At 38.9% G+C, this 16,191-nt stretch overlaps 2 protein-coding genes across 2 annotated transcripts in view; one reads left to right on the top strand and one right to left on the bottom strand.

The window, feature by feature from the left end:
* The window catches only part of SEC61A2 (Sec61 alpha 2 subunit (S. cerevisiae)), a gene marked incomplete at its 5' end in the record, with an annotated part of 5,968 nt that extends 366 nt beyond the window's left edge, over positions 1 to 5,602 (top strand). Inside the window, 7 exon segments of the mRNA XM_009696281.1 lie at positions 1 to 42; positions 662 to 815; positions 1,732 to 1,892; positions 2,982 to 3,179; positions 3,402 to 3,593; positions 3,749 to 3,825; positions 4,514 to 5,602. The exon segment at positions 1 to 42 is cut by the window's left edge and continues 9 nt beyond it. Coding sequence (XP_009694583.1) covers positions 1 to 42; positions 662 to 815; positions 1,732 to 1,892; positions 2,982 to 3,179; positions 3,402 to 3,593; positions 3,749 to 3,825; positions 4,514 to 4,700 — 1,011 coding nt within the window.
* Positions 5,603 to 6,238: 636 nt separating this feature from the next.
* Positions 6,239 to 15,846, bottom strand: NUDT5 (nudix (nucleoside diphosphate linked moiety X)-type motif 5). Its single transcript, XM_009696280.1, has 9 exons — positions 15,648 to 15,846; positions 11,936 to 12,003; positions 10,732 to 10,784; positions 9,791 to 9,898; positions 9,164 to 9,259; positions 8,065 to 8,166; positions 7,660 to 7,668; positions 6,873 to 6,926; positions 6,239 to 6,586 (listed from the first exon to the last, which is right to left on the bottom strand). Exons 1-9 carry the CDS (start codon positions 15,720 to 15,722, stop codon positions 6,477 to 6,479), a joined length of 675 nt encoding a protein of 224 aa, XP_009694582.1. The 5' UTR covers positions 15,723 to 15,846; the 3' UTR covers positions 6,239 to 6,476.
* Between the last annotated feature and the right edge of the window lie 345 nt (positions 15,847 to 16,191).

Here is a 16,191-nt window from a genome sequence, read left to right as displayed (position 1 = left end):
GCTGAAATGGGTGCTGGAATTTGTCTTCTTATTATAATTCAGGTTTGTAATGACCTATTTTATGTGTAACTGAGACTGGTTAGATACAGTATAGCTGGAAAGAAAAATCTTCCTATGTCTGGTTGCCTTTTATTTGTTTATTTTTAATGCTATGAAGCATCATCCTTTGTATTTGTCTGTCTATATATGAGAAATTAAAAATATTCCATAAAGGAGGAGAAAGCTGGGATATTTAATATCAAACATGTTTCAGACAGGAGTGGCCGTTTAATTCAAAATACGGGAATTAATAGACTTTGAAAGCAGTACCTGCTGTTCAGTACCATGGAGGACTTACCACTAAGTGGCACAGATGCAGCTTTGAGACATTATCCTGTAGAGCAAAGCAGTAAATGCACAAACTTAAACACTTTTTTGAAAAAAGTGCTTACTGAGTAATCTGATTGCTAATGTCAGTATTGAACAGTCAGAGAGATCATTGCCAGGTGAGATGCACAGGCATTTGTATGTGAGAGGGCAAAAATGCTGCCTGAATGATACTTAGATGAAAAACTTAATGATCACTCTCCAACATGATGAAAATACTGAAGCAGGGAATTCATAGATAATTGTTGATTTGATTTATTCTTGTTTCTGCTCAATTTTGTTTCTTTTCCCACAGCTGTTTGTTGCTGGTTTGATTGTGCTGCTGTTAGATGAGTTGCTACAGAAAGGTTATGGCTTGGGGTCTGGTATTTCCCTGTTTATTGCTACCAATATCTGTGAAACCATTGTCTGGAAGGCTTTTAGTCCCACTACCATCAACACTGGCAGAGGTAAGTGTGCGATTACAATTAGTTATAACATGTTTCAGCGGATGCATACTAGACATAAGCTCTCAGATGTTTATCGGATGGATAGTAAAAAACATGTTTTGATGTGTGATGATGAACTTCTAAAGTCAGTTGTCTAACACTGAAGATGAAAATATTGTCTAACTTCCATGAAGATTAATAACCTCCAAGTTTGCTTTTGCTGACTTGAAGCCCTTTGACTGAAGAGTTTTAGATTTCCAAACTGAAATAGTCTTGTTTTAGCATCATTCAGTTGACAGAGAAGATAAGAAATTCTGTCTGTTCAGAGGAATTGTTTATGATCCAACTGTTGTTGGTGGCTACAGGGTACTTTTATAGTTGATGCCTCCAAATTACTTTTAAGCTAGTTTCATTCTTCAGAGACTGCCATCTCTTCATTCCTCAGCCAATCTTTGACAACATCTGCCTGTCCTGAGACCCTAGAAATACCAAGTGAAGATACAGCCTGTTTGCATCAGGGAGCTCACTGGTTTAATGCATACATTTGAAATCCTGAGCCATGTTTTTAGTTTGCTGATTTTTAGTAGTTCTGTCTATTGCATTTTAGTACTGCTTTTCTAGAGCTATTTTTCTCCTTCTTTCTTTCTTTCTTCCAATCATCCTCCTGCCCCTAGAAAAGAAAGAAAAAGAGTGTTCTTTCACGTATGTGACTTGTTTTGTTATTTTTTACGCAGGAATAATGTTTTGCTAGATTATTCTACATTCTATAAGCTAAAACAGAATCCTGTATTGTGATCTATTTGTTGTAACAAGATTTGTGTCCTATTGTATCTGTTTTTATACATGTCATTCTTAAAATTTCTAAAAGAAAGATACTATTTTTTTAAATGTTTTTAATTGACAGATTAAAATTCTTTTACTTTTTTGCTCCATGCAGGAACAGAGTTTGAGGGTGCTGTGATTGCATTGTTTCATCTTCTGGCTACACGAACCGACAAAGTCCGGGCTTTGCGGGAAGCTTTTTACCGACAGAATTTGCCCAATCTCATGAATCTGATTGCTACAGTATTTGTATTTGCTGTAGTCATATATTTCCAGGTAAAATGAGAAATTTCTCATAGTAGCTCTCTGCAGCTGCATAGGTAGAAGAGCATGGACGTTAGACACTGTGGTCACTGGGAGGAAATGCAAAAGTTAAAGCTAAGATACTTCAGTTACTCTAGTTTAAGTAAAGAACTGTTTTTATGTCAATATTGTTATTTCAGTAACATACCTCTGTGACAGTGCAGCTGTTACATTTTATAGCCAGACGTATTTGTACTCAGACAGTGATGTAATCTAACGTTCTGTTAAATGCCATACACACTATGAGAGTATTTGTACTAAAAATGGATTCTGGAAGTGCAGTGGTTGTATCACACAACTAATCATCTTGACATTCATAGTTGACTTGAAAGAATACCTTTGGACAGAGCTAAAGAACCTTGCTTCTTTGGGCTGTGCATAATACAGACTTTTTTCTAGAAAACAACTGTGTAATTAATGCATAGCTTACTGGTTTTTTTTTCCCCTTTCTTGAAATACTTAGCTAGTATTTCTTTTTAAATTTAAGTATTTATTAAAATTGACACTAAAGCAGATCCATATAGTGATTTCTTTTTTTTTTTGGTGTGTGTATGGCTTAATTTTTTTTTCTTTGTGGGGGGAGCGGGGCACATGGTGTGTGTTTGTTTTTAAGCTGCTGAGTCAGAGTGCAGGCTAAAAACTGAACTCTCGGGTTTTCAAATCCATGCAGCTTTTCCTGTGTCTGCTCAGATAGGAGCCTGCCCCAGAAAACAGAAGGCCAGGATTACTACACAAAAGTCTGCTGTTAACTGGCTAGTTAAGTTGAAAGCCATTAAAGGCTTTTATCAAACCCTATTCTATAAAGCGTATTTTAGAGGAATATAATTTAGCAGATGAGAGATAATGTTTATGTAAAAAGAACATAATACAACCAAGCAGTAACACAAATCCTTAAAATTTGTAATCCAGACTGTAGCAGAAAGCCTTTGGGTTTTACTGCCTTGGACCTTGCACTCCTTGTTTATCGAGCAAGAACTGTATGGTCAGGAACAGCATTTAGGCCTACTAGGAATACCTTCTGTCTTGGAAATAAACTTTGCACATTTGTGTTCTTTCCCATAGGGATTTCGTGTTGATTTACCTATCAAGTCTGCGCGATATCGTGGACAGTACAGTAGCTATCCTATCAAGCTCTTTTATACCTCCAACATTCCCATCATTCTGCAGTCTGCCTTAGTTTCCAACCTCTATGTCATTTCCCAGATGTTGTCCGTTCGTTTTAGTGGCAACTTCTTGGTGAACTTATTAGGACAGTGGGCGGTAAGTATTTTATCACTTTTTTTAATGGCGTAAAATTATTTGTATATATTACTTCATTGTGAAACTGGTATTTAAGCAGCAGAAAACTGGAATACTTACTTTTTAACATTTGTGTGTAAAAGCTGTTTTAGACATTGAAGAGGAATTCCTCTATAAATACAGGATAGGAATGCGAGAGATCTGTGAGAAGTAACTAACTGCCTTTTTCTTCCCCTCTCATAGGATGTCAGTGGCGGTGGCCCTGCTCGCTCTTACCCTGTTGGTGGCCTCTGCTACTACTTGTCCCCTCCAGAATCCATGGGTGCAATATTTGAGGATCCTGTCCACGTAATAGTTTATATAATATTTATGTTGGGATCCTGTGCGTTCTTCTCGAAGACTTGGATTGAGGTGTCTGGCTCATCAGCGAAAGATGTAGGTGTGCTGATAAATGTGCTGCCTAAATGTTTTCAAACACTGCCTGTAATTTAGAACTGACTAGATCCGAACTGATCAGTTAATTCCTCTGACTAAATAATCAGGTGACTGCAAAACACCGCAGCAGTTTCACAAAATTATGTTTTTTGCAGGTTGCCAAGCAACTGAAAGAACAGCAAATGGTGATGAGAGGCCACAGGGATACTTCAATGGTTCACGAGCTCAACAGGTAAGGAAATGCTGACATCCAGCTGGACAGTTAAGAGTGCTGGGGAGGCGTCAACTAGAGCAGATAGCCTTGGAAAAATCCGAGACCTGTTCCCACTGCAAATGTCAAGATTCTTCTCATTCAGCTGTCGTCTTTCCTAGTAATGCAAAAGGTCTTTATAGCGGTAGGTAAGAGATTAACCTGTAGGGTCTTTTGTTTAAGTGGCACAAGGATGGAATTTGGGTTGAAGCACTTCCATGTTTGTACAAGGAAGATACCTTGATTTTTACAGGTGTTTAATTTAGCATTACTGAACAAAGATGACACTACAAAAGCGGTATTTTACGCAGTATACAAAACCTGCAGATCTATATTGAAAGGTAGATTTATCCCTGCATGTTTGAGTCGAAGCAGTTATTCGTAGTCCTGTGGAGGTTACATAGCATGCATATATATAAAATTGTTATACCGTGAATTGAAAAGCTTTGCCAATGTTTGCCTATTCACACAGCTTTCCCATCAGTGAATATTTATTTTAGTTTCTACTTTGTGCAAATATGGATGACAGTAAGGGCTAATGGCAGAGTTGCGTTTGCAACACTCAGTTTGTTGCTCAGTATTCTAGTTGGTTGTTTTAGTAGCAGATGTATTGTTAGAATCCTTGGATGAAAATTCATGGTTACGAATGCTTTGTTTTTCGTTGGTACAGGTATATCCCTACAGCAGCTGCGTTTGGTGGTTTGTGCATTGGTGCCCTTTCGGTTTTGGCTGACTTTCTAGGAGCCATTGGGTCCGGCACTGGCATTCTGCTTGCAGTCACTATTATTTATCAGTATTTTGAAATATTTGTAAAAGAACAGGCTGAAGTTGGAGGAGTAGGTGCATTATTTTTCTAGATGTCCAAATATTTCATGGTGTGAAAGGGAAAGTATTTTGACAACATGCGTCGTTTAGTCCAATAACGCTATTTTCTTTTTACTTGTTTTAAAGTGCTACGTGTCCCATTACTGTAATGGGCATTGAGCAATGCCTGTGTGCAGCATTAGTACCAGCTGCCTTAAGAATAAAGTTTACATTATCTTGTTTAAGTATTATCTAGTGTTGCCTGTAATGCTGGAAACCAATTCATCTACCTTGCTGTTCAAACACTACAGTGAGATGGTAAAATGTATCAGTTTCGTATCGGTAAGCATTTTTGCACATAGCATTAAAATGTTAAATTTATTTCCCTGTCTTTAATAGGAGAAAAAAAAAAATCTGAGTTCAGATTGCCACGTGCCAGTATTCTTGACAAAATTTATTTGTAGCCTGTATTTTACATTAATTTTTTTATACTTTTTTAACTTGCATTTCCCCATCATTGAACTTGGCACTCCTTATTCCTTTGTGGTGTCTCCACCCAGGCACCTTTCTCTCAGCTCTAAGGGTGGACAAGCAAACATTTTACCGGAGACTGATACTCATCTCACCTGTGAACTGGATTTCTGGGGTGGATGTGCTGCATCCCAGGGCATTTTGGTTTCTTGCCCTGGGCCTCCTGTGAGACAGCATGGTAGCTGCTGTCCTGCTAGCCAGTCAGCCCAGTAGTTCTGTTTAAACATGTACTTGTGAAAACTGTGCCACTGAAACTTCACGTCCACTTCGCTTTTGTGAGTCTGAAGAACAAGGCCTGGTTCCTAAAGCAGTGTTCATAGAAGGGAAAGGGGGGGAACGAGTTTTTTGCTGAAAATCTGTTTGTCGCGCTTTATAGCGGCAATGTAACAACTGTAAACGTTAGACAATAAACTTATTTAATTAAGCTCTCTCCTGTGTCTTATCTGTGCAAGATGCAGTTTTTGATCATTTCTAACATGCTCTGGAAGGCTCCCTTTTTATCCTCTTATCCTCTCCTTCTAGACTATAATTCTGGTCAGTTTTTAGCAGGCTTAATTAAAAAAAAGCAAATCTCAAGATTACTTCCCTTAAAATAATTGAGCTTTTCTGCTCAGCTCTAATCAATTACTTTTTCCCTTTGATTTCACATTTTTATTTCTTCCATCTTCTCTCATGTTGAACTTGAAAGTAACTTTGTGTTGTTTGTGAGGGTAGGAAAACCTGAAACAAGTTTTCTGCTTCATTTCTAAGCTAGGAAAGTCTTCCAAATTATGCATGCTCATCCAAATTTACTTCAGAGGCAAGACTTTGACATTAGCTTATGTTTATTACAACTATTCAATCCTAAGCTTTAAGCAGCGGTGGTGGTTTACATCATTAGCGGCAGTCAACTGCAAACCAATTTTCTCTCTCTAGATAGTTTAGTTAGGGCTGGGAGAAGGAAACAACATCTTCAGGCCTAAATCATAAAAGGAAGTTCCTGAAGCTGCAGAGCATGTGCCCTGCATCTTCCGCATACCGAAACATAAGTGCAGTGGCGAATACAGTGAGAAACGAGCCATTCTGAAAATTAAGCAGCATTTTAATTACAATTATTCTGTCGAGGCTTGATAGACTGAGCAATTAGAAGGAATGCTTTTTGTCAGTTACATTAATTCCAGATAAAAATACCAGAATCATTCCTACAAATACTTTTTTTTTTCTCTACAAGTAAAGCAAAAGACCTTTATTACAAGAAGAGTTATATTCCCTAAGCCATCTGAATTGGGCAGTTTTCAACTAAATTTCTCATTGTTGTTTTAGAACTTCATAAAAGGAACTTGGAGCGGTTTTTCTGCTGCACGCTTCAGGGCCAATGCATAAGTATAAACCCTGGCATCCACTGCAATATGTTCTTCTGCTATGAGTTCTGGGGGGAAAAGAAAAAAAAAAAAAGAAAATTATGAGATGCTGTTAAAACTTCTCTACATAAATTTAAGTCCCTTACTAAAATGAAGACGTATAGCATTCCAGACATGAATTCTTAATGCTAACACGTAATGCTATCAGTAACTCTTGTTACCTGGCCATGTGTCTCACAGCTTTTTGTTTAAGATAGAGCATTCTAGGATGAGAAATGCCACAGGGAGCTTTAAGAAGAGCAGCTAAGGGTTTCTTGAGGCTCACAGTAGTGCATTTAGCGTGTCAGCTCTTACCGTCAATTCTTTGCAGTAGGTCATTCTTTGGAAGTGAAATAACTTCCACAAATTCTAGGAGAAAAGAAAGAAAATTTATGCACCTTTAAATGAGTGAACAGCAGAGGAAGTTAGGTCTGTGTCCTGTTTCTTACCATTTAGAAGGGGAAACAAGCTGGGTTAATGCTCACCACCACCATCCAAAAGCTGTGAGCCTTCAGACATCACAAAAAGGCCGATTAAACAGGGGAAGGCAGTGACCGGTGTCATTAAAAAACAGGTTTGGCAGAAAGAAACTGGGAAAGAGCTGGGAAAACCAGTGTAGCTGTCAGCTATGGAGGATAAGAATCCTTCTAAAAGGAGACCACCTCCCTTCTGAGAATGGAAAATACAATGTTGACGGGGACTGGCTTATACCGGTACAGCAATGGGTTGTAGGTGCATTTGAAGACCAAACCGGCACAAAGACAAAGGGTTTGGTCTTGAGTTTGTGTTGACTTACATCTCCCCTAGCTACCTGAACTAGTTGTCTTTGAGGCTCGAGCTACGGCTGTTCAGCTTTCAGTAATTTGTATTTCATGAGATACTGGTGCTATAGGTGCAATACTTGAAGATAACAGATGCGATAATGCCCCAGAGGAATTTTCATGTCTAGGCCAAAGTCAATATCTCATGCATGTTTGATGAGGGTGAGGAAATTAACCAAGCCCAAATAAAAAAGTTTTAACTGACATTTTGTACGTAAAACTTGCCGTACGAAGATCACATTTGACCTTACTGTCAATGGGAGCACAGTTACCTAACGTACCTCCATCATCTGCAAGTCAAAAAAAAAAAAAAGTAACTTAAGGGTTTCAAAATACACTGGAGTTTACAATTAAAAAGCATCGACAGGTGACTGACTGTGAGTGACACTGTAGTTACTGCCAGGGTCAAGCCACAACGAAGAGGGATATCTAGGTTCACAGCTCCTTATGGCCCTCACGAAAGTCTGGCACCTGAATTTCTCATTCTGACACTTAACATCAAGGCCCCTCCAGTGAATGTAGCAAAGAAACACAGCTCGGCTTATCTAGACTGCAGGGTATGATCTGACGGATGTACAGCCTCTAAACCAGCTGGGATAGAAGAGAGGCACTGGTAGGGATAGTTCTTTTAAACCCACTGTTTTGTTATCTTCTCAGAAATTTCAAATAAATGGTACAAAACTCACCAAGTTTTTGCTTAGGTCTTGTATTCTCAGCCTCATCTCCATTGATGGTGACACTCACAATGTGTGTCGTGCTGTTTGACAAGCCTGGGTCCAAGCACAGAGCTGCCAACAAGCACGTGGAGAGGTTAATTTTTCAAAAGCAGAAATGAGGCACCTTGACATTTTAACAAAAGCTTTCACAGAAATGTATCTGATACAATAGGAGAACATATATTTGGCATACATTCATGCTGGAAGAGTTGTGAAAAAAACTTGTTTTCACATGTTCTTGAAAGTCATGTTTCTGTAACAACTCTCAGCTCTTTTACAGATTCCTTGTAAGACTCGTTTTCAGCAGCTAGGTTTACTTTCCATTCCATAGACTGAAGATTACACTGTAATTTCACTACAGAGTTCCTCAGCCTATTAGACTCTCATTTTGCAATCACCTGTCTCCATCTCTCTCCGTCCCCAGCATGCAGTCGTACCAGACAATCAAGAGCCAAGTCTTCAATGTGATGACATTTACTTGAAATCATACGTAAGTTGCCTCACCTTTCTACCTTCTCAAGTTGTATTTATGATCCTCGTTTTGCCTTCATTTTGGTTTATGTAGGAAGCCTTGGATTGGCAACAATCACATTTCAAAGGATTTACTCCAATTATTTTGTCCTTTCTTCATTCTGCCTGGAGAAGCTGAGTCCTGTCACCTCCCCACAGCTGACAGGAGGGTGACCTTCACTCAGACTGCATCACGCAGCTGTTTTTTCTACCTAAGTTCACGGATGCTGTTCACATTAAGTCCAGCAATTTAGACCTTAACACTAAAATGCCAAATCACAGCTTGAATAATTGGGTTTTGTGTAAAGGATCTTAATTAATAGCAAAGTCTTCCCCTATAGACATCAAACTTTTACTTTAGGGCCTGTATGTTTAACAGAAGTTCAGCAACTGACTCATCAAGGACCAAAGTCTCACAGCCATGGGATACTGCTCTCTGCTAATTGGCATAGACTTTTCTGCATAGGTTTTTACTTCGGTTTAGAGCATTTTAGACATTTAGAGTACCCAAAGACAAAATTAGCTTTAGGTGCGAAAATAACAAAAAAAAAGCAAAGACCTGGAGTACATTCAATGACTTCCCCCTTGTACCCAGTTTCTTCCTCCAGCTCTCGCAATGCAGCGCTTTCTGCAGTCTCATTTTCCTCAATGAGGCCTGTGAGATAAACAATACACAAGAACAATTAAAAAGTTAGCACTTAACCGCAAAACCCATCCTGAGGTCTAATCCAGCTTTACGGAAGAGGTGAAGCAGCCTCACTACCCTGTTTTTACAGAGGGATAAACTGAAGTGTTAGGAAGGATTCCTCTTCCTGGATTCATTATGTTGCTGTCCACATCTTCAACTGATTATCTACAGAAGCGAGCTGCCTTACCAGGAAATGGCATTAATATTCTCATGAGGGAAAGAAGCCAAATGCTTTGATTCTTAGAGGAGGAGGAGTGGAGGGAAATGCAATATTCTACAACCAAACTACTCTGCAAAATGTCTCCAATCTGCTAAAACAAACTCATTTTGTATTCTCCATTCTCAGATATTCCTATTTCCAAATAGCACGCTGAGCTACAGAGCTCACCACGATTTTCTGGTTAGAGCTACTTCATTAAGATTGACACTTCAAGCATATCTAAACGCACTTAACTGTCAGCTTTTCATGTGACTCATCTTAATGTTTCAGTCACTTACCTGCAGGAAATTCCAAGCAATAGCTGTTAATTGGGGGCCTGAACTGTTTCACTAGGACAACGCAGTCGTAGTGGAGAGTTCTCTGTAGTACTGCTATCACTGCTACACCTACAGACAGCGACGGAAGACACAAGTACACAGAATGCGAGTATAAAGAAAGTGAGCATTTAGTGCTGGATCTGAAAGGAACCCAAGCACCGTTACTCTGAGCAATAAACATTTAGATGCCTGCTCCAGAATGCCCAATGATGAATTTAAGCTCCTTACATCATGCATGGCGAGAGATAAAGCCCAACAAGGGATCTTCAAAGTACCCCAGCAAATGAGGCACACGTACCAAGCAAGACCGAGCCTCAGCCCACCAGGATCAAGGGAAGGGCTCTCTTGCCTGCAGAGACTGTGTGGAAGCCATTGTATGGAACCCCCTCCTACGCTCCTTTCATGGCTCCATCCTAGCCCCTAGCAGCAGACCCAGTTCACCAGTCTGTGAGCTACTCTGTACCAGGGCATCCGTGATGTCTTTGAAATTGCTCCATTGCTCTAAAGTGAATACAATGATCTTGGGAAAGCACTCCTACCAGTAAGGTTCTGATTCTTCAGCACTTCAGTTAGCATTTCATTAGCTCAGGGGTATAGCACACTCTGCTGAGCTATTTGTTCCGCATCCTCATTCATAGATCATGGAATCACAGAATGGTTTGGGTTGGAAGGGACCTTAAAGATCATCTCGTTCCAACCCCCTGCCATGGGCAGGGACACTTTCCACCAGACCAGGTTGCTCAAAGCCCCATCCAACCTGGCCTTGAGAACTGCCAGGGATGGGGCGTCCACAGCTTCTCTGGGCAACCTGTGCCAGATCGGCTCTAAGTCTGCACTGTGACTTTATCAGAACAACTTTCAGAGGAAAAAATGCAAACAAAAAAAAGTCACCAATGTCTTACCATCAGCTGAAACACCGTTTTTGTTGCCAGTACGCTTCACAGTTTCCCAAGTTCTGTTTAACACAGAGAAAAGAACAAATGAATACATAGGTCACGTTCTACCCTTGATACTTTCATTTAAAAGTAAAATATACCATCACACAGCGAGGCCCCATAAGAAAGCAGCTGGCCTGAGGCAAGCCCTGTCATATACTGGCACTATAAAATGTCTGGAGTATGATCTTGTTTTGCCTACTTAAAGGAGGGAGAGAGAAAATAGTTAGTTAATGATTGTTTGAAATCACTAAAAATAAGGGAAAGACATAAATGTTTGTCACAGAACAGGCAAGTCTTAAAAAGTGATCCTGGAAAAGTGCAAAATAAAGCAATTTTATATATAAAACATGTCAGATTTTGAAAGACAGTTTTGTAACAAGACCACGTGCATTCTACCTTTTAACTTGCTTTTGCATAAGGTTTATAGTGTAAGTTATTGTGAACTCTCAGCTCAGTTCCTTGAGCACACAAGGAGCACATAGGGAAGGAATACCAAAGCTTCTCTCTCAAAATAAGCAACAGGATGAGTAAAAACCAAAAATCCACCAGCAATAAAAATCCTTTCATAAAAGCTCCAATGTTTGCTATTTTTTAAAAGAATACTTTGCTGATGAATTGGGAGGCACTAGAGAAAGCAATCAGTATGGAATTTAACACATTAAGGGGAGGGAAGTAAAGCCATGTTGTCACATCTAGATAAATAACAGCACAACTAAAGCACACAAAAGAATTGGACAGGCGTGATAATATCCAAGAGGACAGTAATTTGTCAATAGTATGCAAAACGCAGCACCATCAGCAGAGAAAAAAGCAGCCCTTAATGAAGAACCAGAAAAGCCACGGGATGGACTCTCTGATTGTCAGAGACTAGTTGCACAGCTGGAACTTGCTTCTGTGTAGCGTCTTCACAAGGAACTGGAAATGCAAGGTAAACCAGGGTCCAATGTGCCCAAAAGGCTTTAGGAGCCAAATTCGATCCCACATGCTAGCACATCTGCTAGAGTAAGATTTTTTTCTCTGAACAGTACGAACTAGAAAGGAATTGCACAATGAATAGATCTCATTTTGTGTTGAGTAATAGGTTTGTAACAGTCATATTCTCTGCCCCGGGGCTAGTCTGTACAATCGGGAACATTACAGAAATCTGAAACGCCAGAGAGGCAATTACCTGGTTTTACCAAAAGGATCAGTATAAGTTGTTTCTTCAAGCTTCAACCATTTTCTTTCTACAATGACCTAAAATAAAGAATTCTTTGTTAAATACATTGTAAGATTAATTCCAAAGATAACTGGGGGCTAAGGAGAGAAACAACACAACTGGTTTTTGGATCCTTTTGAAGACAAAATCTCAGCATCAGAATACATGCAGGAACGTGCAACAACATTCCTGTAGCTAATACAGAAAAAAACATTTACTCCAAGTTCTTGAATAGGAATAGAAAACAAGCCCAGGAACTTCTGTTAATGTGACTTTTATAACCAAGTTTCAATGAATTCAGTGGGATTTTATGTACTGGAAAGTCCTCACCTTTTTAGAAGGATTTTGCAAAGGTCATGTTTCAGCTGAGAAAGGGTCACTGGTCTGCACAGACTTCAGCTACGCTGCTGATCATGAGTGCCCACTTATCAGAGAGCATGGCCTAACAGCTAAGCATGCAAGACTGAAAACCAAACTATTTTGAAACTTTTCTTGCCATGATCTCTGACTGGGGCCTTGTGTAACTGCAAGCAGTGATACATACCTGCCCTTTTAGGATTTCTGAGAGCTGCTGATTGAGTGCTTGGCATTAACATTATTACAAAATGTCTTTTCTGAGTGAAATGCTCTGTGATGTTTCCTCTTCTTTTATGTAATTTCTTTAAAAGGGAAAAATCCCCAGGTGTTAGCCCAGCAGTTTACTTCTTTTAATGTAACTTGTATTTTAAGCTTTGCTAAAGGTACAGGCAGACCAGAAGCTTGTCTCTAGAATTTTGTATCAAGTTGGCCATAAGTCTCACCACAGAAATCAGAAGTAATCAGTAAGATGAACAAATCACTTCCTTATTGTCTAATGAGCGACGCTGCTGACAGCAACGGAGCAAGCGTAACCAAGGGGAAAAGAGGATCTGGGAAAAAAACAACATTGAATTGTAGCAAAGGATTAAGTCCGAGAGGTCATTCATGTGGCTGGCACACTACAACCCTCTACTGCAGGACAAGGAGCAAATAGGGCCCATGTGGCGATGTAGATCTTCAACTTAAAAGTGAGAGATTCACCAACTAAAAAAAGAAGATAATGAAATGTAGTATATGATGCAGCTATAACTAGAGTACAGAAGCACAGTACAGCATCATCTGGGGGCAGAAGGCAAATCAGAAGTGTTTCAGGTGTCCACTAACTTATAACTGAGCTGGATGAACTCACATAATTCTTAAAATGTGTTCTTCAGAACAATTATTTTGATAGGCAATTGAAATAACAATAGCATTCCTATGGTTATAAATGTGGCTACACGTATTTTACATGTAGGAGTTTGGGCATTTATTTCGGAAAGTATAATATTTTGACATAACAGGAACTGGAAAAGGAGACCTATGTGTTCTCAGAGGGGCTTTCTAATGGCTTTGTGGTCACAAAAACAGCAGGAAAGGAGAAGATGAAGTATATTATGCTCATTACAGGTACAAGAAGTAATTCCATTTGGTATATTTATAGGTATATATATACCTATATAATTCAGGTATATTTTGAAAAGCTTTGTATTCACTCCTAAATCACTACAGAACTAGAGTACAGGAAGATCCAAAAGAAAAAGAGATTAAAATCATGTTCCATCAGTTGTCCAAGGAGAGGAATATATATACTTCAGTAAAGTAAACACAGCCAAATGTTTTGTGTTAACGAATTTCTTTAAACATCGCAGAGAACACAAAGGACTAAATTATTGATCATGGTCTCATACTGCTGCAGCATTCAACAGAACTGGCAGATCATTACCCCTGTCACCAAGTTATCATTTGCTAAGCAGAAAGGGGAAAATGGCTGAAATCAGAACCACATCACCATCCCCAGTAATTTTAGAGGAAAATGAAATCCCTAGTCTGTAAGAAATTGGACATATCCAAGCTCCAAACAGACAAAAGAAAAAAAAAGAAAAAAAGAAAAAAGTAGGTTTTATGCATACAAAACAAACAATGTCAAACAAAGTGTCTTGTTTTTAATCAGGTATTTGTAAGTACAGCTTTTGGCCTCTACTGTCATGGAGCAATAATTAAGAGGTCCTATAGGACACGTAGCATAAATATTTACAATGGAAATTGTTCCACAATCCTCCAAAGTTAGGTGAAACCCTTGCTGCTAACAGCCTATAGGGTGAGAAAACTGAAAGTTGACAGGTTTCCCTAGAAGAAAAAGAGAATTTTGTCACCTGCCTTGTCAGGTGCACAATTAAAACTTACGGAAGCCAGCACAGAAGCATAACTTCTGCTTTGCTAAATCCCCTATTTAGAGCCTAAAGACACTTTGCAGGATGTGTTGTACTTGCCATGCTCAGTTTTAGAGTTATTTTTATTGCTTTATCTATTACTTTGATGGGCAAATAACATCTGCTCTTGCTTAAAACAGCCTGACTGTGAGTTCCCAGAAATAAAGGAAGAAGGAAATAAGATCAGCCACCACTTTCATAGAAGAAGATATTCCACCATCAGACCATATAGTTACTGAAGAATTACAGAATCACTTTTAATATAAGGGCCACTAGCAGAGGCATGGTAAATACTCTCCTGTATTAATCCCCCAAAATGACTGAAAAAACTAAATAGCTTAAAATATGTAAGATCTAATTACAAACTTCCAATGACTCTGAAAAGTACAATATTCCAAAGCAGAAGAACTGAGAGGCATTATGAAAACAAAGAAACAAAAAGAGGATAAAATGAAAATGTTACCTGCAAAATCACAGGTCTTAATAGAAAATCCCAAAAGCTCACAGAAATGAAACCCTTTATGCTTGAGAAATACTCATATTAAAAAACCACTCAAGGTGAAGAGCCATAAATATATCCCAACAATGTGAGTCTCTTCTTCCTTGAAAAACCTTTGTACCTTGAAACATAAAGAAATTACAAGATTCCATTCATTCCAAGGAAGGAAAGCTGGATAAAAGAAACTACATTCCTGTTATAACAACAGTGTGACACTGTTGCCAAACCTGCCTTTAACACCAAAGATTAACTTTTAAGCATTCACTTAAAAGAGAACAGAAACAAATGTCGGCAGTTTAAATTAGGGTGAAAGTGCTCCTAATAAGCATCCAGAAGTACCTCCAAATTCCTTCTTCAGGACCCAATGTGAAGATGCGAGCACAGTATTTTTGAAAAACTTTACTACCCCCTTACTAATGTCTTTAGAACAGCAATTATCTAAATTCAAACCCTTTCAGAAAGCACCAAAGAAGGTACAATCCTAAATGTTAAGGCAACTCTTAGTGGTTCATCATCTTAAAGAAACAGAAAACAAGGCTGAGTTTCACGATCCACCAATTTGTATAGTCTCTCAGAGGTATCATCAGCATTATTTCCGAACCCTGAAAGCAGCCTTAACAGACAATACAACAGCTGCAAAATCTGAAAAAAAAAAAAAAAAGCGCAGCTTAAAATTACACAACACTGTAAATTTCTCTCTCCCCATTGATAATTCCTATGATTATTTCAACAAAGACAAATGCCACCTTTTTTAAACTCTCTGACCATCAGGAAGAAGTGTTTTGTCTATTGAATAGATTTTTACAAACATAGAGCATCTACAGCATTTCCTACTCTGCACTCACAAACACTCTGATCAGTCTCAAATAATTGTTATTTAACAACAAAACCTGTGTCAAAACCAAGGATGTTATACCTCCTCCTTAAGGACGAATTGTCTAGCAGTTTTTGGAACTTCTGTGGATGTCTCAGCTGCCATTTTCAGGAACATCAGGCTTTTCCCCTCCTGTGCAAAGTCCAGATTACTATGAGACAAAGTCAATATTTGCTTTCAGAGTAAAGTTAAAGCGTTCATTTCTGCATTCTAAATTAACAAATAAAACTTGCTGGAGAAAGTCAGGGACACGTGATGGCAAGTGCAATTCACATTTTCAGCTCCACCTGATGGTTTCAGAGTCAAATAATTCAAAGGCGAAGCGGAAGTTTGGGTCAAATCCCTGACTTACATAGTTGTAATAGTCCCATCAGCTGCCAAGTAGGTACGCTGGTTGAAGACACCCTCCTTAACTATTCAAAGGTCACACAGACACAAAATTGATCCATTTCAGTCAAACCGTTTCATTCTCATCTGGGTGAAGTGCTCTGTCAACACAGCATTTACCACAACAGGACTACACACTCCACTGTGAAAGCAGAAAAAAACCTCATACCAAGAGGAATTCAGTGGTAAAAATTGTCTG

This window comes from Cariama cristata, unplaced genomic scaffold, assembly GCF_000690535.1.
Source record: "Cariama cristata isolate BGI_N322 unplaced genomic scaffold, ASM69053v1 scaffold42702, whole genome shotgun sequence".
Taxonomy (NCBI): domain Eukaryota; kingdom Metazoa; phylum Chordata; class Aves; order Cariamiformes; family Cariamidae; genus Cariama; species Cariama cristata.
Note: the sequence above shows the minus strand (reverse complement) of the source record. Positions and strands in the feature narration are given on the sequence as shown.

Coding starts and splice junctions, on each gene's coding strand:
- NUDT5 (XM_009696280.1), bottom strand. CDS start 15,722: ATGTTCCTGAAAATGGCAGCTGAGACATCCACAGAAGTTCCAAAAACT. Junction 12,004..15,647: donor AATTCGTCCTTAAGGAGGAG/GTATAACATCCT, acceptor TCTTTATTTTAG/GTCATTGTAGAAAGAAAATG. Junction 9,260..9,790: donor TTGCTTGGAATTTCCTGCAG/GTAAGTGACTGA, acceptor TTTATCTCACAG/GCCTCATTGAGGAAAATGAG.